The following is a 21,041-nucleotide window of genomic DNA, read 5'->3' as shown; positions in this document are numbered from 1 at the left end:
CTTTATGAAGTGAATTAGAGATTTAACATGACACTGTATGACTGCCACATTGCAAACAACAGACCACTCACATGAGAGGATTTTCAGGAAGTCACCCAGCCAAGACAGATAGATACTCACTGTTGCCCCATTTCTAATGGCCTCTTCATACAGCCCAATAACATCAAAGGTACCTTTACTTGCCAACAACTTTGCTTTAAGGATCCAAAATTTAGCAAATTTTTCAATCTCAGGAATACTGGACAATATGGTTAATATTGCATCAGAAGGTACACCCTGTTAAAAAAAAATACCCAGAGGTATTATTACCACTTTGTTGTTATTCTCACATTTAATATTCATCAGTTATATAGAAATCAGTCTGATCACTTTTTCTTAATTTTAAAAAAAATTCAGTCATACTGAGGTACAGTTTACATATAATAAAATGCACCCATTTAAACAGTTTATTTAAATGAATTTTGACACTGGTCATTTAATTTTAAGAGTTATATGAGACCAAATAGGAAAACATTTTTCATAGCTGAAGGTATGGAATATGTTTACATTTTAATGCAAAACCAACCCCTAAACCGAGCCAAACCTTAGAATAATCAACATGCATATATTTCTTACAAATTTATAATACTGTAAACACTGAATAGTGAATAGAATTTCCATATGCCTCTAACAGAAGTATGAAGTATGTTTTAGAATTAAATTTTTTTTCATGCCCTGGCTCTGAATTATTGCTGGGTGAATATTGACATCTTGGGCTTAATGTGTTTTTAGGTCCTATTTGGCATAGGTAAGCAAGGGTCAAGGGCTACATACATGTGTGTGTTTGGGGATCCATGCAGTGTATATAAAAAGGGCTAATTCTTACAAAAAGTAACTTTGAAATGGCCTCACTGATTTGGTCCCCTTCTGGCTTGTACCTGGAGCAAGGCAGTGACATGGACCCAGAGGAATGTGGGGAGCTACCATGTCCAGAAACCCAGATACTGGCATACCTGGCCAAGCAGTGCCTCCTACTCCTCCTGAGACAGGGGAGCCCCAAAGATAAGCTCATAATCAAGAATCATCAATGTTTGAGTAAACCAACACTACATGAAAGAGACATAAAACTCAACAGAGTTGAAGAAGAAATCAATGAGCTGATAATTTGGCTGTGGAATTCTCCCAGAACTCAGTGCGACAGAACAAAATAATGAAGAGCATGAAAGGAAGTTGAGTTCTGGAGGGTATATCTATTACTCAGGAATTCCAATACTCATCTAAGAGAGGGAACATTCACCAAGACTGATCAGACACTAATTTCAACAAATTCTATCAAGCAGAACACATGTAGGCTACATTTACAATGCAGTATAATTAAAAGTTGAAAGAAAAATAGAAAAAAACCCCACAAAACAAAACAGAACTCTATCTGGAAGTTGAAAAATATTCTTCCAAGATAACTTTCGGGTTAAATGGAAATGGAAATGGAAATTTCAAAATGGAAACCTCAAACTATCTATAGAGATGAACAAAAATGAGAACACGTGTCAATTATTAACTTAGGGTCTCCTAGATCCAAACCCACCTTTTATCCTCTGCTTTGTGAGGGGGGGGGGGGGTGCTGGGATTCTATAAATCACTCGCTGCTTTCACAGCAGCTCCTTGCTGGACTCTGCCAGTAGGGGGACATTGAGGGAGGTTGTGGGGATGGAGAAGAGAGGGACTTCCTCTTTCCTATTTCCTTTTGCCAAGCCAGCAATGGGCCTTCACTATGGCAGCAGCAGTTAGTTCTACCCTCCACCTTTTTTCCTGGTACTTAGACATCCTGCCTCACTGTGCTCCTTCAGTGGCAAGGGCACCAACAAGGTAGCATCGTTTCCTCAAGGTCTGAGTCCTAGACCTGCTGGGCCCCTCCTCCAGTTCCTCTGGAACCCGCATCTCCTGGCATCTCCTGGCTAGTTCGTTAGAGTTGGAATTTGTCAGTCTCAGCTTCTTGGTTCCTACCCTCAACCTTTCTTTGTCCCCACCCCCCCAGACCCAGTGGGTGATAGCTGCTTCCCAAAGTTACTGCCACTGTTATGTCAGGTTCCCTTTTGCTGCCAGCCCTGTGTGTAGTACCCACATCTCCTCTGATGGTCCCTTTACCATTTTTTGTGCACACAGGCTCACAAAGTGCTTTCATGTCCCACAGCCAGCATATGCTCCTCTTAGTATGTACCAGGGAGTCAGGGTGCCTGGGAAATTGTCTCTCCAGTGATGGCTGTTAATCAATGACTAGGGAAGTATTAATACTATAGCTCCTTGCCCCTAATCAGGATGACTCTGAGAGGTCTGATCCAGTCTCCAGAGCTCCCCTGTGGGATTGTGCTCACAGTTATATTCCCTGGATTTTGTTTGATACCACATCCTACTTGTTCTCCTTTCCCTTCCTGGCTTCACATCCCCACTCCCCTCTCAGTTTTCCTTGGGATCCTCTTCCTAATAAATTACTTTCACACAAATTCTCCTCTCCATGGTTTGCTTCTAGGGAACTTACAAAAGACACTGTGAAAACAACCTTTACATTACATTCTTTTTATGAAGATACCTGGTGCAGTTTCTGCTTTTCTGACTTGACTCTAACACAGAACATTACTTAGTCAAATGTAAAGGGTATGACCAAAGCTAAATTGAGAGGCAAATTTATAGCATTAATTATATTTTTAAAAAAATAAGACTGATATAAATGATTTAAGCTTTCAACTAAAAAGGCTAATAAAAAACAAACATAAAAATAGATGCAGACATGGATGCAAGAGAAAAAAAAAATCAATAAAACCCCAAAGATGGCCTTTTAAAAAGATTAATAGAGAAATCTTTAAATAAAAGACACAAAATTACTAACATTACCTGGAGAAATATAAAATCCCAATAAACTAATGATCATAGAAAAAAATTGAAAAGATATACCTAAAACTATCCCCCATAGTCTAGATAACTTTATGGGCAAGTTCTTACTAAACTTTCAAAGAAAAAATAATTCTCATGTTGTATAAACTATTTTCAGAGTATAGGAGGAAAGGAAAATGCCCAACTTATTTGACAAAGCCAGCACAATACTAATTTTAGGGAAACATAGGAAAAGACAACTAAAGAATATACATAAAAATCTGAAATAAAATATTTGCAATTCACAAAATTATATACTTCCTTTCTCTTCTTTTATGATAATTGTATGAGATCATAGAAAGTGTTAGAATAGGGCCTGGCATTCAAGAGCCACTATTTAAGTGCATGTCATCATTATTATTGCTACTCTTCTTCTATAATTAAAAAAAGCACCTGAATTTCTGCTTAGACCGGGTTTTTTTCTCTTAAACCATATTTAAGAAAACTGTTTAAAAACCCTAAGACAAAAAAAATAAAATAAAATAAAAACTCTAAGACTCTAGGCCAAGGCTTTGGGAGCTTATGCTTCTCACCTCCTCAATGAGCTGCAGACATTGTGTTAGGGTGCTGTTAATTTTATTGGACAGTTCAAGTTGTGCTTTCTTTTCTTCATCTTCTTTTTCCATACTCTTCCAGAATGAAATATTCATTTCCTCTATTACTTTTCTTTTTGTTTTAAGTTCCATAGGAGGCCGTTTATAGATTTTCCCCTTAGACTTCTGCCATTCTTCCAGTTGTTTCCTGTTATAAAGTTAAAGGGGGTGGGGTGGGAAAATGCTTTAAGTTTCTTTTTGTATATAGTCACAGTTCCGAAGTATAGATATGCATGGATTGAGTACCGCTAAATACCTTCACCGATACACAAAATTAGGAAAATGGAATAAAAACAATTTACAAATGGGTAATGGCAGCACTGGTTGCCCCTACCCTTCAGAAGGCAGACTGCAGTGGGATTACTAGGATTACAGTAATCCCTGTGGTACAGTGGCTAGTTATCTTAGTCTTCAAATTCCTCGACTTCACGATTATTCTTCATTATTTTTTTCTAAAAATTTTCATTTCACCTGTATATTACCTCTGGTATTTGCTTTCCTAGGAGATCCTTCCATCTCTGAGATCTCAAACTCAGTACTTCATTTCTCTTACCATAAACTCTCTGCCATTCAAACAGACCCACCAAACCTGTATTCTGCCCTTATTAGGGTCTTGGGCAGAATGATCCACTTTGCCCAGTTCCTTAGCCCTCTCCTGACCACATATGACCCCCTTTCTTCCTAAACAAGATCAGTAATTTCAAGAGTGTTAAGGAGCTAGTCTCTGATGGTGGCCAAGTTCTAATCCTCATTCTCCTCCACTGTTCACATCTTCCACTCCTGTTTCTAAGCAGTCAACAGACTACTGTTGGAGGAGGCATCAAGCCCCATGGATTCAAGCATGTGAATGTAGGGTCTTTAGCTTCTTTAAATTACTACATGTTTATAACTCACAGATATATATTTCAAGCCAGATTTTTCCCTGGAGCCTCAAACTTTGTAAAACCCACTCCTAGTTGGTATTTTTATTAAAATTTTTCTAAAAAAATATTTTATTGGGGCCATCCCTGGATGGCTCAGTGGTTTAGCACCTGCCTTCTGCCCAGGGCATGATCATGGAGTCCTGGGATTGAGTCCCGCATCGGGCTCCCTGCATGGAGCCTGCTTCTCCCTCTGCCTGTCTCTGCCTCTCTTTCTGTGTCTCTCATGAATAAATAAAATCCTTGAGAGAAAAAAAAAGATTTTATTTATTTATTTTAGAGAAATAGAGCAAGGACAAGCAGGGGGAGCAGCAGACAGAGGGAGAGGGAAAAGCAGGCTCCCTGCTGAGCAGAGAACCCCCCTCCCCCAACATGGAGCTCAATCCCAGGAACCTGGCACACTCAACTGACTGAGCCACTCAGGCACCCCCTTGTTGGTCTTTTTTCTTTGATGTCTGGCAGGCATTTCAAATTTAATACTGTCTAAAACAAAGGTCTTGATTTTCATCTCTAAACCTGTTCCCAAACAGCCTTTCCTACATTGGTGAATAGTACCCCAATCTACCCAGTTGCTAGGATCTAAAGCTAGGAGTTGTCTTTATGTAGTCCTTTCTTTTTCCACATCTGACAAACCACTGTAGAGGCAGTAGGCTTCTATCCCTCCTACCACCCTCCTAGTCCATATCACTATCACCTTCTGCCTGAAATGCCATAGCAGCCTCTTTCCTAAACCATGTCCTTGCTTCCACTTTCATCCTTATCAAATTCATCATGTGCACAGTAGCCAGAGTGGTTTTTAAAGTGTAAAGTGGACCATGCCACTACCAGAAACTTCCCATGGCTCTTGGAATAAAATTAAACATATTTTCCATGGTGGAAAGGCAGTATAATTTGTGTCCTGCCTGCCTCTCCAACCTCATGTCATACCACTTTCCCTCTCCCTCCCCTCCAGGAGCTCTGGTATCCCTTCAGTTACTTGAGCCACGCTCATTCCTGTTCAGGGTCTTGAATTATCGTCTTCATCCAGTCTTCTGCCCAATGACACCTCTTTAAGAGGTAATTATCGGTAATTATTTTATTTCATCAATGTGTTCATTTTTTGTCTTCTCCACTAGAATGCAAATTCTGTGAAGGCAAACACCATGGATATACCAGTGCCTAGCTCAGTGCCTAGAACACACAAGTGTTCAGTAATCTACAGCAAAATTCACTTTTTTTCAAGTATATAGTTCTGTGAGTTTTGACAAATGCACAAAGCTATCTAACTATAACTACATTCAATATATACCTTCAAAAATTCCCTCATGCTTCTTGGTAGTCACTTCTGTTTCCCTTCCCAGCTCTCGGTGATCACCGATCTATTCTGACCTTATGGTTTTGCTTTTTTCCAGAATATCAGTAATGAATTAAAACCTCTTTGCTTCTCTCCTTGACTCCAGAGCACAATCCATAGCGCTTATTTCAGGCCCAACTGCCCTGCTCCCTTCACCTTCATGCTGATCACCTGCTTATAATGACAGTTGCTGAGATTCTGGTATATGTTTCCTCTATGGTCCTGGCATTCTTCCTATTTTAGCCTTCCTTCCAATGATAAATGAAGAAGAAATTTACCTTTTTCTAAAGCCAACTTATTCCCAGAACCTCAATGCTATGATTTTGTTATTCTAGTACTTTCCATATAGACACCAGAAAAAACTCCACTAAGGCGGACTGTGTGCTCACCCCTGTATCTCTCAGTGTCCAGTACATTATAGGTGCTGAAGGGACATTTGAGCAATGAGTCAGTGGTCTATCCCTCTTCACAGATTCCTCTTATGTAATCAAACATGGTCAGCACTCCACACACTCTCTTAAAGACCCATCATCCCTTATCTGGTCTAGACTATGAGCTCCAGGGGAGAGACCTTGACTTCCTCATTCACCAGCTTGAGGTCTTGTACTCCATTTCCTCTTTGCTCAGAAGGCTCATCCTTCTTTTTGTCACTATCTTTTCCTAGACCAGATGTCACTGTTGAAAGTATTTCCCTGACCCATCTATCTCAAGAAGTCAACTCAGCCTCATTCTCTCAATCACTTCACCCTAAATTAAACTGTTTATTTTCTGTCTCTTCAGGAGGGCAGAGAGCTTGTTGGTGGTGTGCAGGGCTGTATTCAGGGAATAAATCCTGCCCTCACTTCATCCTGCTATATACCTTTTGGCTACCATCTCATTTTCCACGTTCATTTCACCTTTGTTGGGAATCTCATTATTTTCTACTCCAACCAAGTATACACAGGTGCTTCTTCTGGGAGGTTCACTGCATTATGAGACTATATCAGGTCCTGTGCAGGCAGACAGTGTGAAATCCCTTGGCTTGGTTTCCAGCTACATGGGTATTAATGTTAACTCCCAGTACCCTGAGATCCTGATTTCTACCATTTGAACTCTGGATGTGAACTCATTGCTCCCTCTTTGTCCTGGCTTACGTTCCAAAATGGCCTGCTCACACTCATGGAAGTTTCCTGTTCCTTCTTCCCTGATAGCTTTTCTGAATTTAACCACTGGTCTGCTTAACAAGGACTACCAGCTCCCCACGTGCTAGCTATGTAAATTCAGTGTTCTAGCTCCTCCCATTTGGCCTCTTGCACTGCTCTTCAGTCCCTGCAGGGTGTTTCTTAAATGAGTAGTCTACATCTTCAACCCCTATTCCTTTCTCAACCATTGTTTCAATTTCTTTTTAAAAATAAATTATTTCTCGCTTCGGCAGCACATATACTAAAAAAATAAATTATTTCAAGCATACAGAAAATTACAGAAAATAATTTCTAACACATGTATGTACTACCCAGCTCTATCAAGTCTTAATATTTGTTATATTTGCTTCCAATCTTCTCTTTTTCAGGGTTGTAGCTAAAAATTACTCAGAATCCATTATTTACAGAAGCCTATCTCCTGATTGAGTATTCCTGATGCTCAGTTTGCCTAATCTTAAATTGCAAAACTATGGAATTAGACAAAGTACCTTCGATCCTCTGCTGTGATCTTCTTAATATTTGGATTGGTCTGGGTCCCATTTGGGACTCTTCCTCCATTTATAGTTTTGTTACCAGCTTGAGTTTTGGGAGCTGTCTTATTAAGAAAGTGGTTCTGGGGAAGAGTCTTTTTCAACTTGGAGTCCAAAGTCTGTGCTTTTTGTTCATAGCTGTTGCGGCATTTATTACCACTGGTTCCATTTGCTGTTATGACAGGGGTGCTTGGAATGACTGAATTAAAACTGCCAACTGCCAAATTAGGCCTTTGGCTTGTGCGTTTTGATTTTTGTGGTGCACATGACGTCTGAGTTTTGGAACAAGGTTGAGTGGATTTCTGATCTTGCTTAATGTTTGGATGTCTGTTGTTAAAGCCTTCCCGAAGCACACTGGGGCATGTCCAGGGTTTGGTTTGTTTTACTTTCTGTTCAGTAACAGTGTGTGACTGTAACTTACTTTCATTTGGTCTTTCAGAGTTATCTCTATTAACCTTTATATCCTTTATGTCCTTGACCACTGGTTTTTTTGATGCCTGAGTCCTACCAAGGGTCTGAACATTGTGAGATGGAACTGTCTTTGGGAGTTTTTCTCCTGGTCTTGCAAGATTTGTTCCTCTTGAGAGTTGCTGTGACTTTACTGGTGGTGTCCTAATTTGTGTTTTTCCAACAAACTGTTTATTAACTCTGTCTTTCAGAACAGCACTATTCCCTGAACCTTTGCCCAAGGCTTGTTTAGGAGCCAAACTGCTCTTGACTTGATTATAAGAGTTAGTCTTTGGCTTACCTATTGCCCATAATTCAGGATTTGGCTTCGTTTCAGAGTCTGGTAAAGTTTGGGGCAAGTTCTCTTTGTTCATCTCTTTTAGAAAGCTATCCAAGGGTTCATTTTCAACATGATTACTGTTCACAGAGTCTGCATATTTAGTATTTCCTTGATCTGCTACTTGCTGCTTTGCAGTTTTCAATTCTTGCATATTAAGTGATCTCATGGTTTTTCTAGATAATTCTTCAGTAGTGGATGATACAGCTTTATGCTGTTGGCCTTTGCTGGAAGGCTTACAGTTTGAGTTAGAAGAAACACATCCTGAGGTCAGCCTTCTACCCAGAAGTTTTGGTGGCTCCAACTTTGGCTTCTGGGATCCCATAAGATTGGCAGGTCTGGGCTGGAGCTTAATGCTGATGGGTCTTGTAGCTTTGATAGGCAAAGCAACATGATTGGTAACATCCTTTTTGGGTATTATATTCTAAAAAGACAAAGAGAAACATCAAAAAAGTAAATTCATCACAATAGCTCACTATTTTTATTTTATTTATTTTATTTTTTATTTATTTTATTTATTTTTATTTTTTAGGGCTCACTGTTTTTAAAATAAAAAATTACTAAAAAATAAAAAAATTATTTTATTTAGAATTTAAGAAAGCTGAATCTGAGAAAACAAATGCTCATTGATGACTTAAAATTTATTTATTTAATTTAGAGAGAGAGCATGAGTGGGTGGGGGCAGGGGCAGAGGGAGAGAATTTCAAGCAGACTCCCCACTGAGCGCAGAGTGTAGAGCCAGAGGAAGGCTTGATCTCCTGACCATGAGATCATGACCTGAGCTGAAACTAAAAGTCAGATGCTCAAATGACTGAGCCACTCAGGTGCCCCTAGATGATCTTGAAAACTTGAACTGTAATCAGAATATACCAGAATATTTAAGCTTGATAGAATTAAGCAGAGTTACAGTGAACATCCAAAAATTGCTGTTTAAAAAACAAATTTGCCTCAGTTGAACAAGTACTTGCTGAATGCTCCATTATGTTCCAGATCAAGTGTCCTTCTAGGGAGGGACTCTGGGAAGATAGATACATAATAAACTTCTGTTGAGGTATCTCCCAAGTGCCTCCTAGTAGTACTGTGTATTGCTCCACTAATTTTTTCTTCTTCCTTTCTTTTTTAAACAACACTGCTTTTGTAAAGGTCAGTGTCACACAAGAACCTTTGTCTTGTCTCTGGAGATCAGTGCAAGGATAGGTGGTAGATGCTGGGAGGCCTAAGATACTTTAGAACAGTTTTCAATAAAATCTAACATCTTAGTAGAAAGTTAGTCATAAATTTAAAGCCATGACAGGGTTTTAAGGTTAGATTCTACATTATTACCAAGTAAATATTTTAGTCATGTGATTTTATCTTGGAAAAGAAAGGTAGGACTAGGTCATAGAGAACTTAGAAAACTAGGGATAGAAATTTATAATTGATATGGGAAATAATTAGAGCAAGCCACTGTGGATTCTGGAGCATTTGCACTGAGAACAAGTATTTACTTATTTATTATTATTATTATTATTACTTTTTAAAGATTTATTTATTTATTTATTTATTCATGAGAGACACAGAGAGAAACAGAGAGGCAGAGACACAGGCAGAGGGAGAAGCAGGTTCCATGCAGGGAGCCTGACGTGGGACTCGATCCCGGGTCCCCAGGATCATGCCCCGGGCTGAAGGCAGACGCTAAACCACTGAGCCACCCAGGGATCCCTATTTATTATTATTTTTAAAAGATTTTATTTATTTATTCATGAAAGACACACAGAGAGAGGCAGAGATACAGGCAGAGGGAGAAGTAGACTCCCTTTGGGGAGCCTGATGTGGGACTCAATCCCAGGACCCTGGGATCATGACCTGAGCCAAAGGCAGATGCTCAACCACTGAGCCACCCAGTTGTCCCTGAGAGCAAGTATTTAGAAAGGAGAATTTGGCAGAGATTTATAGATTATATGTGTCCAGGGGAAGATATGGGAGTGCTAGAGTTACCACTCTTTACTTTTGATTTGGTAATATTCTTGAGAATTACTATGTAAACTTTGTGAACATATAAAGAAAGTCTATAATCAGAACTATTTGACATTAAGGGCAGAGATGTTCGCTCTAGAGTGGTAAATGTACAGCAGTGTTGCTGGGGGTGGATGGGGCAGGGTTGGAAGGGGGAGGCAAGGAGATGGATGGTTACATGGTTACTATGGTTAAAGCTGGGTTACTCCTTGAGTCCTAACATTTACATCCACCTCTGATCATTCCATTATTGCTTAGTGAAGAGGCAGGGATGATGGTATCAAAGTTTCCAAACACGTGCTATTCATTAGTTGTTCTTTTTCTTTAAATTGAGATATAATTTGCATCCCATAGAATTCATCATTAAAATGTCTAAGTCAGTGAGTTTTAGTATATTCACAAGGTTGTATAACCATCACCACCCTCTAGTTTCAGAATATTTTCATCACCCCAGAAAGAAATCCCATACCTGATAGAAGCCACTCATTTCCTTCTCCCCACAAACAGTGGCAACCACTAATCTACTTTCTGCCTCTACAGATTTGGCTGTTCTAGACATTTCATATGAATGGAATCATATAATATGGGCCTTTTGTGTCTGGCTTCTTTTATGTAGCAGAATGTTCTTGAGGCTCATTCATATTGCAGCATGTGTCAATCTTCACCACAATTTTTCAATAATAAACTTTATTTTTTTAGAGCAGTTTTAGGTTCAAAGCAGTTTGAGTGACAAGTACAAATTCTCGTAAACTCCTTGTCTGCATACATGCATTTCATTACTTTTTATGGCTGAATAAATATTCCATTTCATGGATATAGCATATTTTGGTTATCTACTCATTGACTGATGGGCATTTGAATTGTTTCCACTTTTTGTCTATTATGAATTATGTTGCTATGAACATTTGTTATAAGCTTTTATGGAAGCAGATTTTTTTCAGTTCTCTTGGATATATACCTAGGAGTGGAATTGCTGGGTCATATGGTAATTCTGCTTAACTTCGAGGAACTGCTAGACTGTTTTCCAAAGTGGCTGTAGCATTTTACATTCCCACCAACATTGTATAAGGCTCTAATTTCTCCACATCTTCCCCAATCCTTGTTATCTGTCTTTTTTTTATTATAACCATCCTAGTGGTTTTGAAGTTTCATTGTGGTTTTTATTTGCATTTCCTTGATGGGTAATGATATGGAGCATCTTTTCATGCCCTTATTGGCCACCTGTATATCTTTGGAGAAATGTTTATTCAGATCTTTTGTCCATTTAAAAATTATTATTATTATTATATTACTATTTTTCTTTGTCTATTTTAAAGTTGGGTTATAAAAAAAAAAATAAAGTTGGGTTATTTGTCTTTTAATTGTTGAGCTACAAGAGTTCATTATATATCCTGGGTAGTATAGGTTCTTATATAAGACTTGCAGGTATTTTTCTCTTTTGTTCAGTTTTTATTCCTTTGAGATCAGCCTGACCTTGCTAATTTATTTAAGTGGTAGAAACAGTCCTGTCCTTCAGTTTTAAGTACTAAATGCTTACAAGAAACACTATGCTTACAAAAGTCATCTGGCTAACAAAATAGCCTGCAATCAATATGCAAATACAGACCATTAAGGCTGGAATTTTATTTTATTATCATCATTATTATTATTTTTTAAGATTTTGCTTTTAAGTAATCTCTATACTCAACATGGGGCTCAAACCTACAAATCAAGATCAAGAGTTGCATGCTCTACTGACTGAGCCAGCTGGGTGCTCCTTGGGTTGGAATTGAGCCCCTCCATTTAAGAAGGAAAGGTCAGGCATAGGCAGGGCTGGAGCTAGAACTTCAGTCTCCAGCTCCTCATCTCTGATAACTCACCTCAGAATTGATGGATCAAAATGATTAAAAAAAAAATCCAAGAATGTACAAGAAAGAACAACAATTGATTCAAACTGAATTGGGTCACTTTATTTTGGACATATGAAGCCAGAGGAGAGAGAAAATGCACAAAGGATATGACTAGGATTTAAATCAAGACAGGTTTTCTGGATGTATACTAGGCGCTGTGCCAGACTCTAAGGGCATGCATGTGTCAATCCTCAACCACTGAGCCTGCGCTCAGTGGACACCTGCCGCTGAGGAGCACTAATAGAAAAGATATATGCACAAAAAATTATGTTATGATGAAATGAGGGCTCTGGTAGGGCTGGGAGAGATTGCAGAACTCATCTTTTTTAAAAAAATTTAAATTCAATTAGCCAACATATAGTACATCATTAATTTCAGATGTGGTGTTCAAAAATTCATCAGCTGCGTATAACACTCAGTGCTCATCACATCATGTGCCCTCCTTAATGCTCATCATTCATTTACCTCATCCCCCTAGCAGAGTTTATCTTACCAGTGTTTTTCAAGCATTTTTGTTCATATAAGCCCAAAATAATTTTGACAAATTCTGTACCTTTTCATACTTATTAAAGTTAACATCTAAAGTTTTTCATTGCTATTTCAAATAGTTACAAAAAGATGTCATTTCAGGCACACTGTAAATACTGGCATTTTAATATAAAATGATATTTGACACTCAGTATAATCCATTTATAAAACTATACAAACATACTCTTATTTAAAAACTGAAAACATAACACATTTCCCTTTTTCCCTTGGTCTATTTTTGTTCCAGTTCACCACAATATTTTTATCCTAGATTTTTGTGCTTAGAAGCTTATAGTTCATTATCCTATCATACTTCTCAACAAAAATATAAGTTTATAAATTTATCTCAATTTGTATGTCATAACTATAAATAGTTCATCAAAGAAGATAAATGTGGGATCCCTGGGTGGCGCAGCGGTTTGGCGCCTGCCTTTGGCCTAGGGTGCGATCCTGGAGACCCGGGATCGAATCCCACATCAGGCTTCCGGTGCATGGAGCCTGCTTCTCCCTCTGCCTGTGTCTCTGCCTCTCTCTCTCTCTCCCTGTGTGACTATCATAAATAAATAAAAATTAAAAAAAAAAAAACAAAAACAAAGAAGATAAATGTTACCAATTTTGATCACAAATTATCAAACATAAGTGTAAAATATTTTTTCATAAAGAAATAGAAATGTATCTTTTAATGAGTTAATTGGAGCACCCCATCCCCTAGTTTGTTTTCATTGGGAGACATTTGTTGCTGCAATGAGACAGAGATCTGCATCAGTTTTATTCCTTTTTCTTTTTAAATAAAACCAGAGAAAACATTTTCACGTTAATAAGTAGATGGGTTAGAATCCAGAATACATAAGGAACTCACACAACTCAACAGCAAAAAACAAATAATCCAGTTGAAAAATGGAGGACATGAGCAGACATTTCTTCAAATAAGACATACAAATGGCCAACAGACACTTGAAAACATCATTTGTCATCAGAGAAATTCAAATCAAAACCACAATGATATCATCTCATACCTGTCAGAATGGCTAAAATAAAAAACACAAGAAATGACAGGTGTTGGTGAGGATGTGGAGAAAGGGGAACCTTTGTGTACCATTGGTGGGAACGCAAACTGGTGCAGCCACTGTGGGAAACAGTATGGAGGTTCCTCAAAGAGTTAAAAATAGAACTACCTTACCAGCCAGCAAATGCACTTCTAGGTATTTACCCAAGGAATATAAAAATACTAATTCAAAAGGATACATGCACCCCTGTTTATTGCATCTATGTGCAATAGCCAAATTATGGAAGCAGTCTAGATATCCATCAGTAGATGAATGGATAAAGAAGATGTGGTGTGTGTGTGTGTGTGTGTGTGTGTATAATGGAATATTATTCAGTCATAAAAAAGAGATCTTGCCATTTGCAACAACATGAACAGATCTAGAGAGTATAATGCTAAGTGAAATAAATCAGAGGAAAACAAATACTATAAGATTTCACTCATTTGTGGAATTTAAGAAACAAAACAAAGAAAAAAAGAGACAAATCATAAAACAGACTCTTAACTATAGAGGACAAAAAGCTGGTTACTGAAGGTGAGGTGTGAAGGTGGAATGGGTGAAACAGATGAAGGAGATTAAGAGTAACTAGTTTGATGAGCACAGAGTAATATATAGAATGACTGAATTACTTTATTGTACCCTTGAAACTAATTTAACACTATATGATAACTATACTGGAACTAAAATTAAAAAAAGTACATGGGAATAGATGTTTTGTTGCAGCAGTAATAGTCAATTCTCTGAACTCATTTAGAGACAAATGGTAAAAATTACATAGTGATCTCTCATCAAAAAATTATTTTTCATGTTTTACTAGATGACAATGCTGAATGCAAAGAACTAGAAGGCACCTGAACTGCAAAAGGTTTTCTCAATATCAACACCATTATTTCATTATTGTCCCTTGATTTTGTACCCTGGAGGTATTCCCATCCCAGGGCAAAGCATCATATTAAGATTAGGGATAAGGAGGGTGAGTGGTTTATCTAAAAGAGCAGAGAAAGAAAGAATTGAAAAATAGTAGAAGGATGACATTGCCAAGGGATGTGGGAAAGGATTAACTGTATGTGAGGCACATTCTACAACAAATCAGTTTTAAGCAATGGAAGTTGAAAATCTAGAAATTGATTCTACTAAAATGTTTACCCACTGGAGATATTTATGCACCTCCAGAGGATCATACAGTCCAGTGTGTAGACATTTCTAAATGTATTTCAATATGCACTAACTCAATCCCTTTGAACAGCTCTATGAGATACCACCTATTATTTCCATTTTACAGATAAAGTTAAATAACTTGCCCAAAGTCATTTGACTAGAAAATGAAGGAGTTAGGATTTGGACCTAGGTATTTTTTAACAATTATGCTTTACAGTTTCTCAATAAATTTAAGAGCATGGCCCCAAGGAATCCTTTCAAATCTTGGTTCAATATGTTAAACTGCCAGATAGGAACAGAAGATGAAAAACATTATGTGTTCCTTTAAGTAGTAATACTGCGGTAAGAGTATGCCAGAAAAGCTTTGTTCAAGTCCTGGCTCTAACCCTTAATGGCTGTGCAATTTTGGCAAAGTACTCAATCTCCTTTAGCCTCAGTCTTCTCATCTGTAAAATGGGAATAACAATAATGATATTTATCTTCTAGGAAGGGTGTCATAACATTCTGGTTTTCAAAAGATAGTTTTTATTTATGGCTATTGGCCCAACATAACAGTTTCCCCCTTTAATCTCAAAAGTATCTGGGCATTAAATCGTAAAGCCACCCTTCTTACAGGGTTGTTTTGAATATTAATTGAGATACTGTGTGTAAAGTGTCTTGTCCAGTATCTGGATGATAATAAGTACTCAAATGTTAGCTATTACAATTAGGTATGAAAATGTTTTATAAGTTTTTTATAAATTCTGTCATATAAATGATGACTATTATTTGCCTAGTCCTTTTAGTTTCTCCTATTCCATAATTGCCTTCCCCACTTAATTTTTATCTTCACAATTGGGTAAAAAAGATAGGTAGGCATCACCTCACGTAAGAGATGATTTACTGAAAATCAGTATTGTCAGCTTCTAGAGAAGCCTCTGGGAACTCTGAATGTGGACAGTTTTTTTCCCCAGCAGATTTTTTCCTCTAAGACTTGCATGCTACACTAATTCAATCTGCATAAAGTAGAAGTTTAACCTAGTGATTCTCAACTGTTCACATCATGATGTACCAATTTTGCCTTATATACATTTTCTATCCTTCACAGTGTCAATTATGTTATATGTAGCCTTTCAGAAGGCTAATTTTTCCCATTTAAACCTTGAAAATGTGAGGATCATTTACCACTCTATCCATAATCTAGCTGAATTGAACTGTTGAGGAAGCTATCTTGTTAAGCAGCTTGGAAGATCTAATATAGGTCTTCCCTTTTAATGGCTACCGAGCCATTTAACTTCATGGCAGTACCAAAGTGGTTAAGACCATAGGCTCTCACTCTAACATGTAAGAACTATGTGACCTTGGGAAGTTACTTAATGTTTCTGTGAGTTAGGTCCCTCATCTGTAATATGGGGCTACTAAGTACTTACCTTATAACATTATAAGGACTCAAAGAGTTAATGTTAAGTCAGAAAAGTGCTACACATAGCATGTACTCAATTAGTGTTAGTTATTAAGAGGACCAATGTACACCTGAGGATTATTTTGGTTAATAAAGCTGAACTATAACATGCTATACTTTTCAAAAAGTGATTCTATTTCTTACTAAACCAAATGTTTTTTATTTATGAGAAATATCTTTGCATAACATAGTCTTTAGGTTGCAAACATCTTTATTATTTTTACCATTAATCATCCAAAATGATGATTATTAGTTTTAAAGATTTTAGAGATTTTATTTAGAGAGAGAATGCATGTGGTGAGTGGGGGAAGGGCAGAGGGAGAGGGAGAGGCACAATCTCAAGCAGATGCTGCTGAGCACAGAGCCTGATGTGGAGCTGGATCCCAGGACCCCGAGATCATGACCTGAGCCGAAATCATGAGTCGGTCACTCAATTGATTGAGTCACCCAGGTGTCCCCAAAATGATGATGATTTTTTAAAAAGATTTATTTTATTTACTTATTTTAGAGAGAGAGAGAGAGAGAGAGAGAGAGAGAGAGAAGGGGGAGGGCTGGACTGCAGGTACATCTTAAGCAGACTCTACACTAGGGGAGAGCCCGATGTGGGGCTTGATCTCACAACTCTGAGATTATGACCTGAACCAAAATCAAGAGTCAGGCACCCAGGCACCCACAAAATAATACTTTTTTAAAAAGACTTATTTCTACTTACAGATTTAGAAGGTGGAGGATTCAGACGATTACTCTTGGCTTTTAGATAAGGCCTATAAAAGATAAAATAAGATTAATTCTTAGTACAGAATGATCAGTAAGGTTTGGGAAGTATAGTGATTAAAATTTATTATAATTAGAATTATAAATAACTGGAATTTCTGTATATAGTAAAATAATTCAAAATTATATGCAATAAAGTCTTCTTATTATCCCTTTCTTAGGCCTGCTATTCTACTCCTCAGTGACCACACCACTCTCTCCCATTTTTTTGTGATTCTTTCAGAGATGTCCTATGCATAAATACAGTACTCTAACAAGGTTAATGAAATATATGTGTTTTCTTCATATTTGCATAGTGTTCATTCAAACATCATTCCTTGAACACGGCAATGTGTCAGGCTCCTCTAGAGATACAATGTCAAGTAAGGTAACAGCTCCTTTGAAAAATTTCCTTGTTTTAAGTATCTTTCACCCTGAATATTCATTATTTACCCCTGAATATTAAAAAAATAAAAACCAGAGGCATATATAAAATCTAGCCAGTGAGACAGAAAATGCAAAAAAGGTTAGGAAAGTAGAGGAGTATTTAGAAGGATTCAATATGCATGAATCAAAAATAATTGCTAGCCTAATAGGGACTTTGATCATGACTTGCTGTTGGTTTCCTGTATCTTGAATATAAATCCTGGAGGGGAAGGGACCTCTCTGTCTTTTTAAGTACCATATCTTCAGAACCAAGAGTGATTGATATAGCAGAGGTATTAAATAAGGATTTGTTGGATAAATGAATTAGATTTATTTAATCAAGGAACTAGAGTTGAGTGAAATCCCAGAGTAAAAGGAAACTAAAATACAAGGCCAAAACTAACTTTGTAAAAATTTACTTCCAAATAAAAATTTAGCAACATCTGGGGAGAAAAATACATCAAGACTAAAACAAGAGGGACTAATAACACCACTACAATGGCAAGCTGTTGACAAAAGATAAAAGTGAATTAGTCATAATCTGTCCATCTCAAGAGTAAGTGCTAAGAGAATGACCAAAGAGCACTGTCAGGCTGGAGGATGATGGTGTGCAGCTAGGGAAGACTGACTAGAACTGGCTCTCCTGCCTTACTAAGGACAAACAGAACCAGCATCATTCAACTCCTTAACTCTTTCTAGCCTTCACAAGAATCACTTTCCCAGGAAAGAAAAAGCAGGGTCAGGAAAAGTTTCCAGTAGGCAATGCTGTGGACCTTCTCCCCCTTTCTACAGAAACTGTCACAATAATAGTGCTTGGGCTGCCCAGCGGTTTCTGTCATGTCTGGACTAATACACCCTTTTTTGAGGGATCATAGGATGTCAGTGCAGGCTGAGTACACTGCAAACAATAGGGCCATGTTTTGAAAGGCTTTAAATTGCTAGTTGCAACTAGGGCAACCAAACCTGCATAACTGTGTGAGACAAACTCACTTGGTGGTTTGGCACTTCAGTTTTCCTTTGGCTGCTAGGTACTCCTGGAGCTTTCTCTGTCGCTCTTCTGCAAGATAGGCAAGCAAACAAACAGCAGGACTTTAGATGGAGATTTTTAACCAGTTCATCTATATTCTAAAAGATGGCACTTATTGGTAATGATTTTGGCGTTGGACCATATAAGTCCCTAGATCCACAAATTTGCCTCTAAGTTAATGTCTATATCAACAGTATCATTTGTGTGCCATGTCCTATACTAAGTTCTTCATATTTACATTATTTTTCTTTAATCCTCATCACAAGGTTTTTTACAGTCTGAAATCTAAAGAGGGTAAATGAGATGCCTAGCTGATATGTAGCAAAGCTGGGATCTGAAACCATGTTTGCCCAACCCCAGAGCCCTTGCTTACAGCCATTCTCAGCTACAACATATGCATTGCATGAAGAAATCTGTTACTGGCTCACCTGAGTTGGTGAACCAGTCTTGATCTTTTTTAAATACATTTTTTTTTAATTTTGAACTTGTTTTTAAGTAGGCTCCATGCCCAGTATGGATCCCAACATGAGGTTTGAACTCACAACTCTGAGATTAAGATCTGAGCTGAAATCAAGAGTCCAGTGCCTAACTGATGGAGCCACCCAAGTGCCCCGGCCTGGTCTTAGTAGTTATATATTTTTTTGACAGGGATGATGGTTTTTGCCACAAACCCTTACAGGGTTTCCTTTGGGCCTACAGACAAAATAGGCCAGGTTAGGTGGTTCATGGCAAACATCTATTACATGGTAACTTTCTAAGCAAGGCATTTGTGAGGGGATGAAAATGCAGTATTTCTGTCTTCAGAAAGTTTCAATTTACTAGGGGAGATAAAATAAACACAAGAATAATTACATATAAGGCAAAACCTGGGTACCATAAGAAAGGGTCAAAGAAAATTACAGGAGTTCGGAGGCAGGAACTGAGAGAGAAGAATAGGTGGTTGGAAAAGTCTAAAATGAAGAATAGGTGGTTGGAAAAGTCTAAAGTCAATAACGGACACACACACAAAAAAGATAATAGAGGTGCAAAACTATTCTTAATTTCACCTAAACTGAGGTGCTGTGTGTTTTAATATCTGGCTCTGATGCATTCCTAGGAGACAGCTTTGAGGATTATGCATTTTACCCTTTGCCAGGCAGTATAGAGATCAGGTGCTAAGACACCCAGCTGGAATCCCAACGCTGTGGTTTCTAGCAAGTTAGCAAGCCTCGCTGCTGCTAAACCTATAAAATGGAGACAGAAATTTCCATCTTGGGGTGCCTGGGTGGCTCAGTTGGTTAAATGTCTACCTTCAGCTCAGGTCATGATCTCAGAGTCCTGGGATCAGCCAGGTGTTGGGCTCCCTGCTCAGGAGGGAGCCTGCTTCTCCCTGTCCCTCTGCCTGCTGCTCCCCCTGCTTGTGCTCTCCCTATCTCCATGTCTCTGTCAAATAAATAAAATCTTAAAAAAAAAAAAAGAAACGCCCAACTCTAAGTGCTGTTATGTAAAAGGCCTAGAACAATGCCCAGGTCCTAGCAGACAGTCAACAGGTATTATGAGTTACTGAAACTATCAAAACACTGAGTGCATTTGGGAGGTGGTTGGCATCTGAATTGTATTTTGAAAGGCAAGCTAAAGGCTCCCTGTACATTTAGCTGGTCAGGGAACCCAGGACCCTCAGTTCTTGGTGCAGATTTAACCATCAACTTCCAGTGCCCCCAGTTAGGGTCAGACCCCGCCTCTAAGCAGCTGTCAAAGTTCAGGCCGCAGCACAAATGACCGCACCCAGGCTCTGCCTGTAGCCAAATCTGGGTGGCAAGAGCGCCTGGCTTTCTTCTGGATGTGCGACCGGAGCAAGGGAGGGTATCAGGTTTTCCACCTAAACGAGGTGACAACGACACCTCTTTGCAGAGTGGCTGCAGGAATTACGGGGAGGATGCCTGTGAGGCATCTGACCCCGCATCTACTCTCCTCTACCAGGGCCGGCGTCTGGGCTCGCGTCAGCGTCCCCTGGACTGGAAAACGCCCAGGGGGAGACTGAGGCAGGCACGCGAGCTGACGGCCACCTCCCGCAGAAAGAACTGACTGGGTGGCCTCCCTTCTTCCCCGCCCTTGCTGGAGCGCCTGCAAGACGCAGGGACTCCTGGTGATACTCACGGGCGGCTGCGGATGGCCCCGGTGGCACCATGACGGCTCCGCGACAGTTTTTTTTTTTTTCAAAGCCCGCGCCTGAAGCTACTGCTGGGGCATAACGCGTCTGCTCGCTCTGATTGGCTCCTGTGGGTTTGAAACCCGCCAGTAGGAAGCAGGGGAGGGCGGGACAAGAGGGAATGGGCGTCTTGCGATTGGCTCTGTCTTCGGAGCTCTCCCCGGGGCCCTTTGATTGGAAGACTGTGCATCTCCCCGGCTTTAAAGACGGCTGCAGGGCGGCAGGCCGTGTCCGCCCCGAATCCGGCTGGTGCCTTCTCGGGCGCGGTGGGCAGCGGGTTGTGGAGTGGTTCCTGGAACCTGCTCGGCCGCATAGGCAGGGCCGCCTTACACCTCAGCCCCC

General features: G+C 39.0%; 1 protein-coding gene across 1 annotated transcript in view; it reads right to left on the bottom strand.

Annotated features, from left to right (window-relative positions):
- The window catches only part of CKAP2L (cytoskeleton associated protein 2 like), a 30,135-nt gene extending 9,451 nt beyond the window's left edge, over positions 1-20,684 (bottom strand). The window contains exons 1-6 of the mRNA XM_041754271.1: positions 20,648-20,684; positions 18,475-18,541; positions 17,018-17,069; positions 7,423-8,672; positions 3,441-3,648; positions 121-276 (exon numbers count right to left, since the gene is read on the bottom strand). Coding sequence (XP_041610205.1) covers positions 121-276; positions 3,441-3,648; positions 7,423-8,672; positions 17,018-17,069; positions 18,475-18,541; positions 20,648-20,678 — 1,764 coding nt within the window. The 5' untranslated portion in view covers positions 20,679-20,684. The remainder of the gene's footprint in view (positions 1-120; positions 277-3,440; positions 3,649-7,422; positions 8,673-17,017; positions 17,070-18,474; positions 18,542-20,647) is intronic.
- Between the last annotated feature and the right edge of the window lie 357 nt (positions 20,685-21,041).

This window comes from Vulpes lagopus, chromosome 5 (genome assembly GCF_018345385.1).
Source record: "Vulpes lagopus strain Blue_001 chromosome 5, ASM1834538v1, whole genome shotgun sequence".
Taxonomy (NCBI): Eukaryota; Metazoa; Chordata; class Mammalia; order Carnivora; family Canidae; genus Vulpes; species Vulpes lagopus.
Note: the sequence above shows the minus strand (reverse complement) of the source record. Positions and strands in the feature narration are given on the sequence as shown.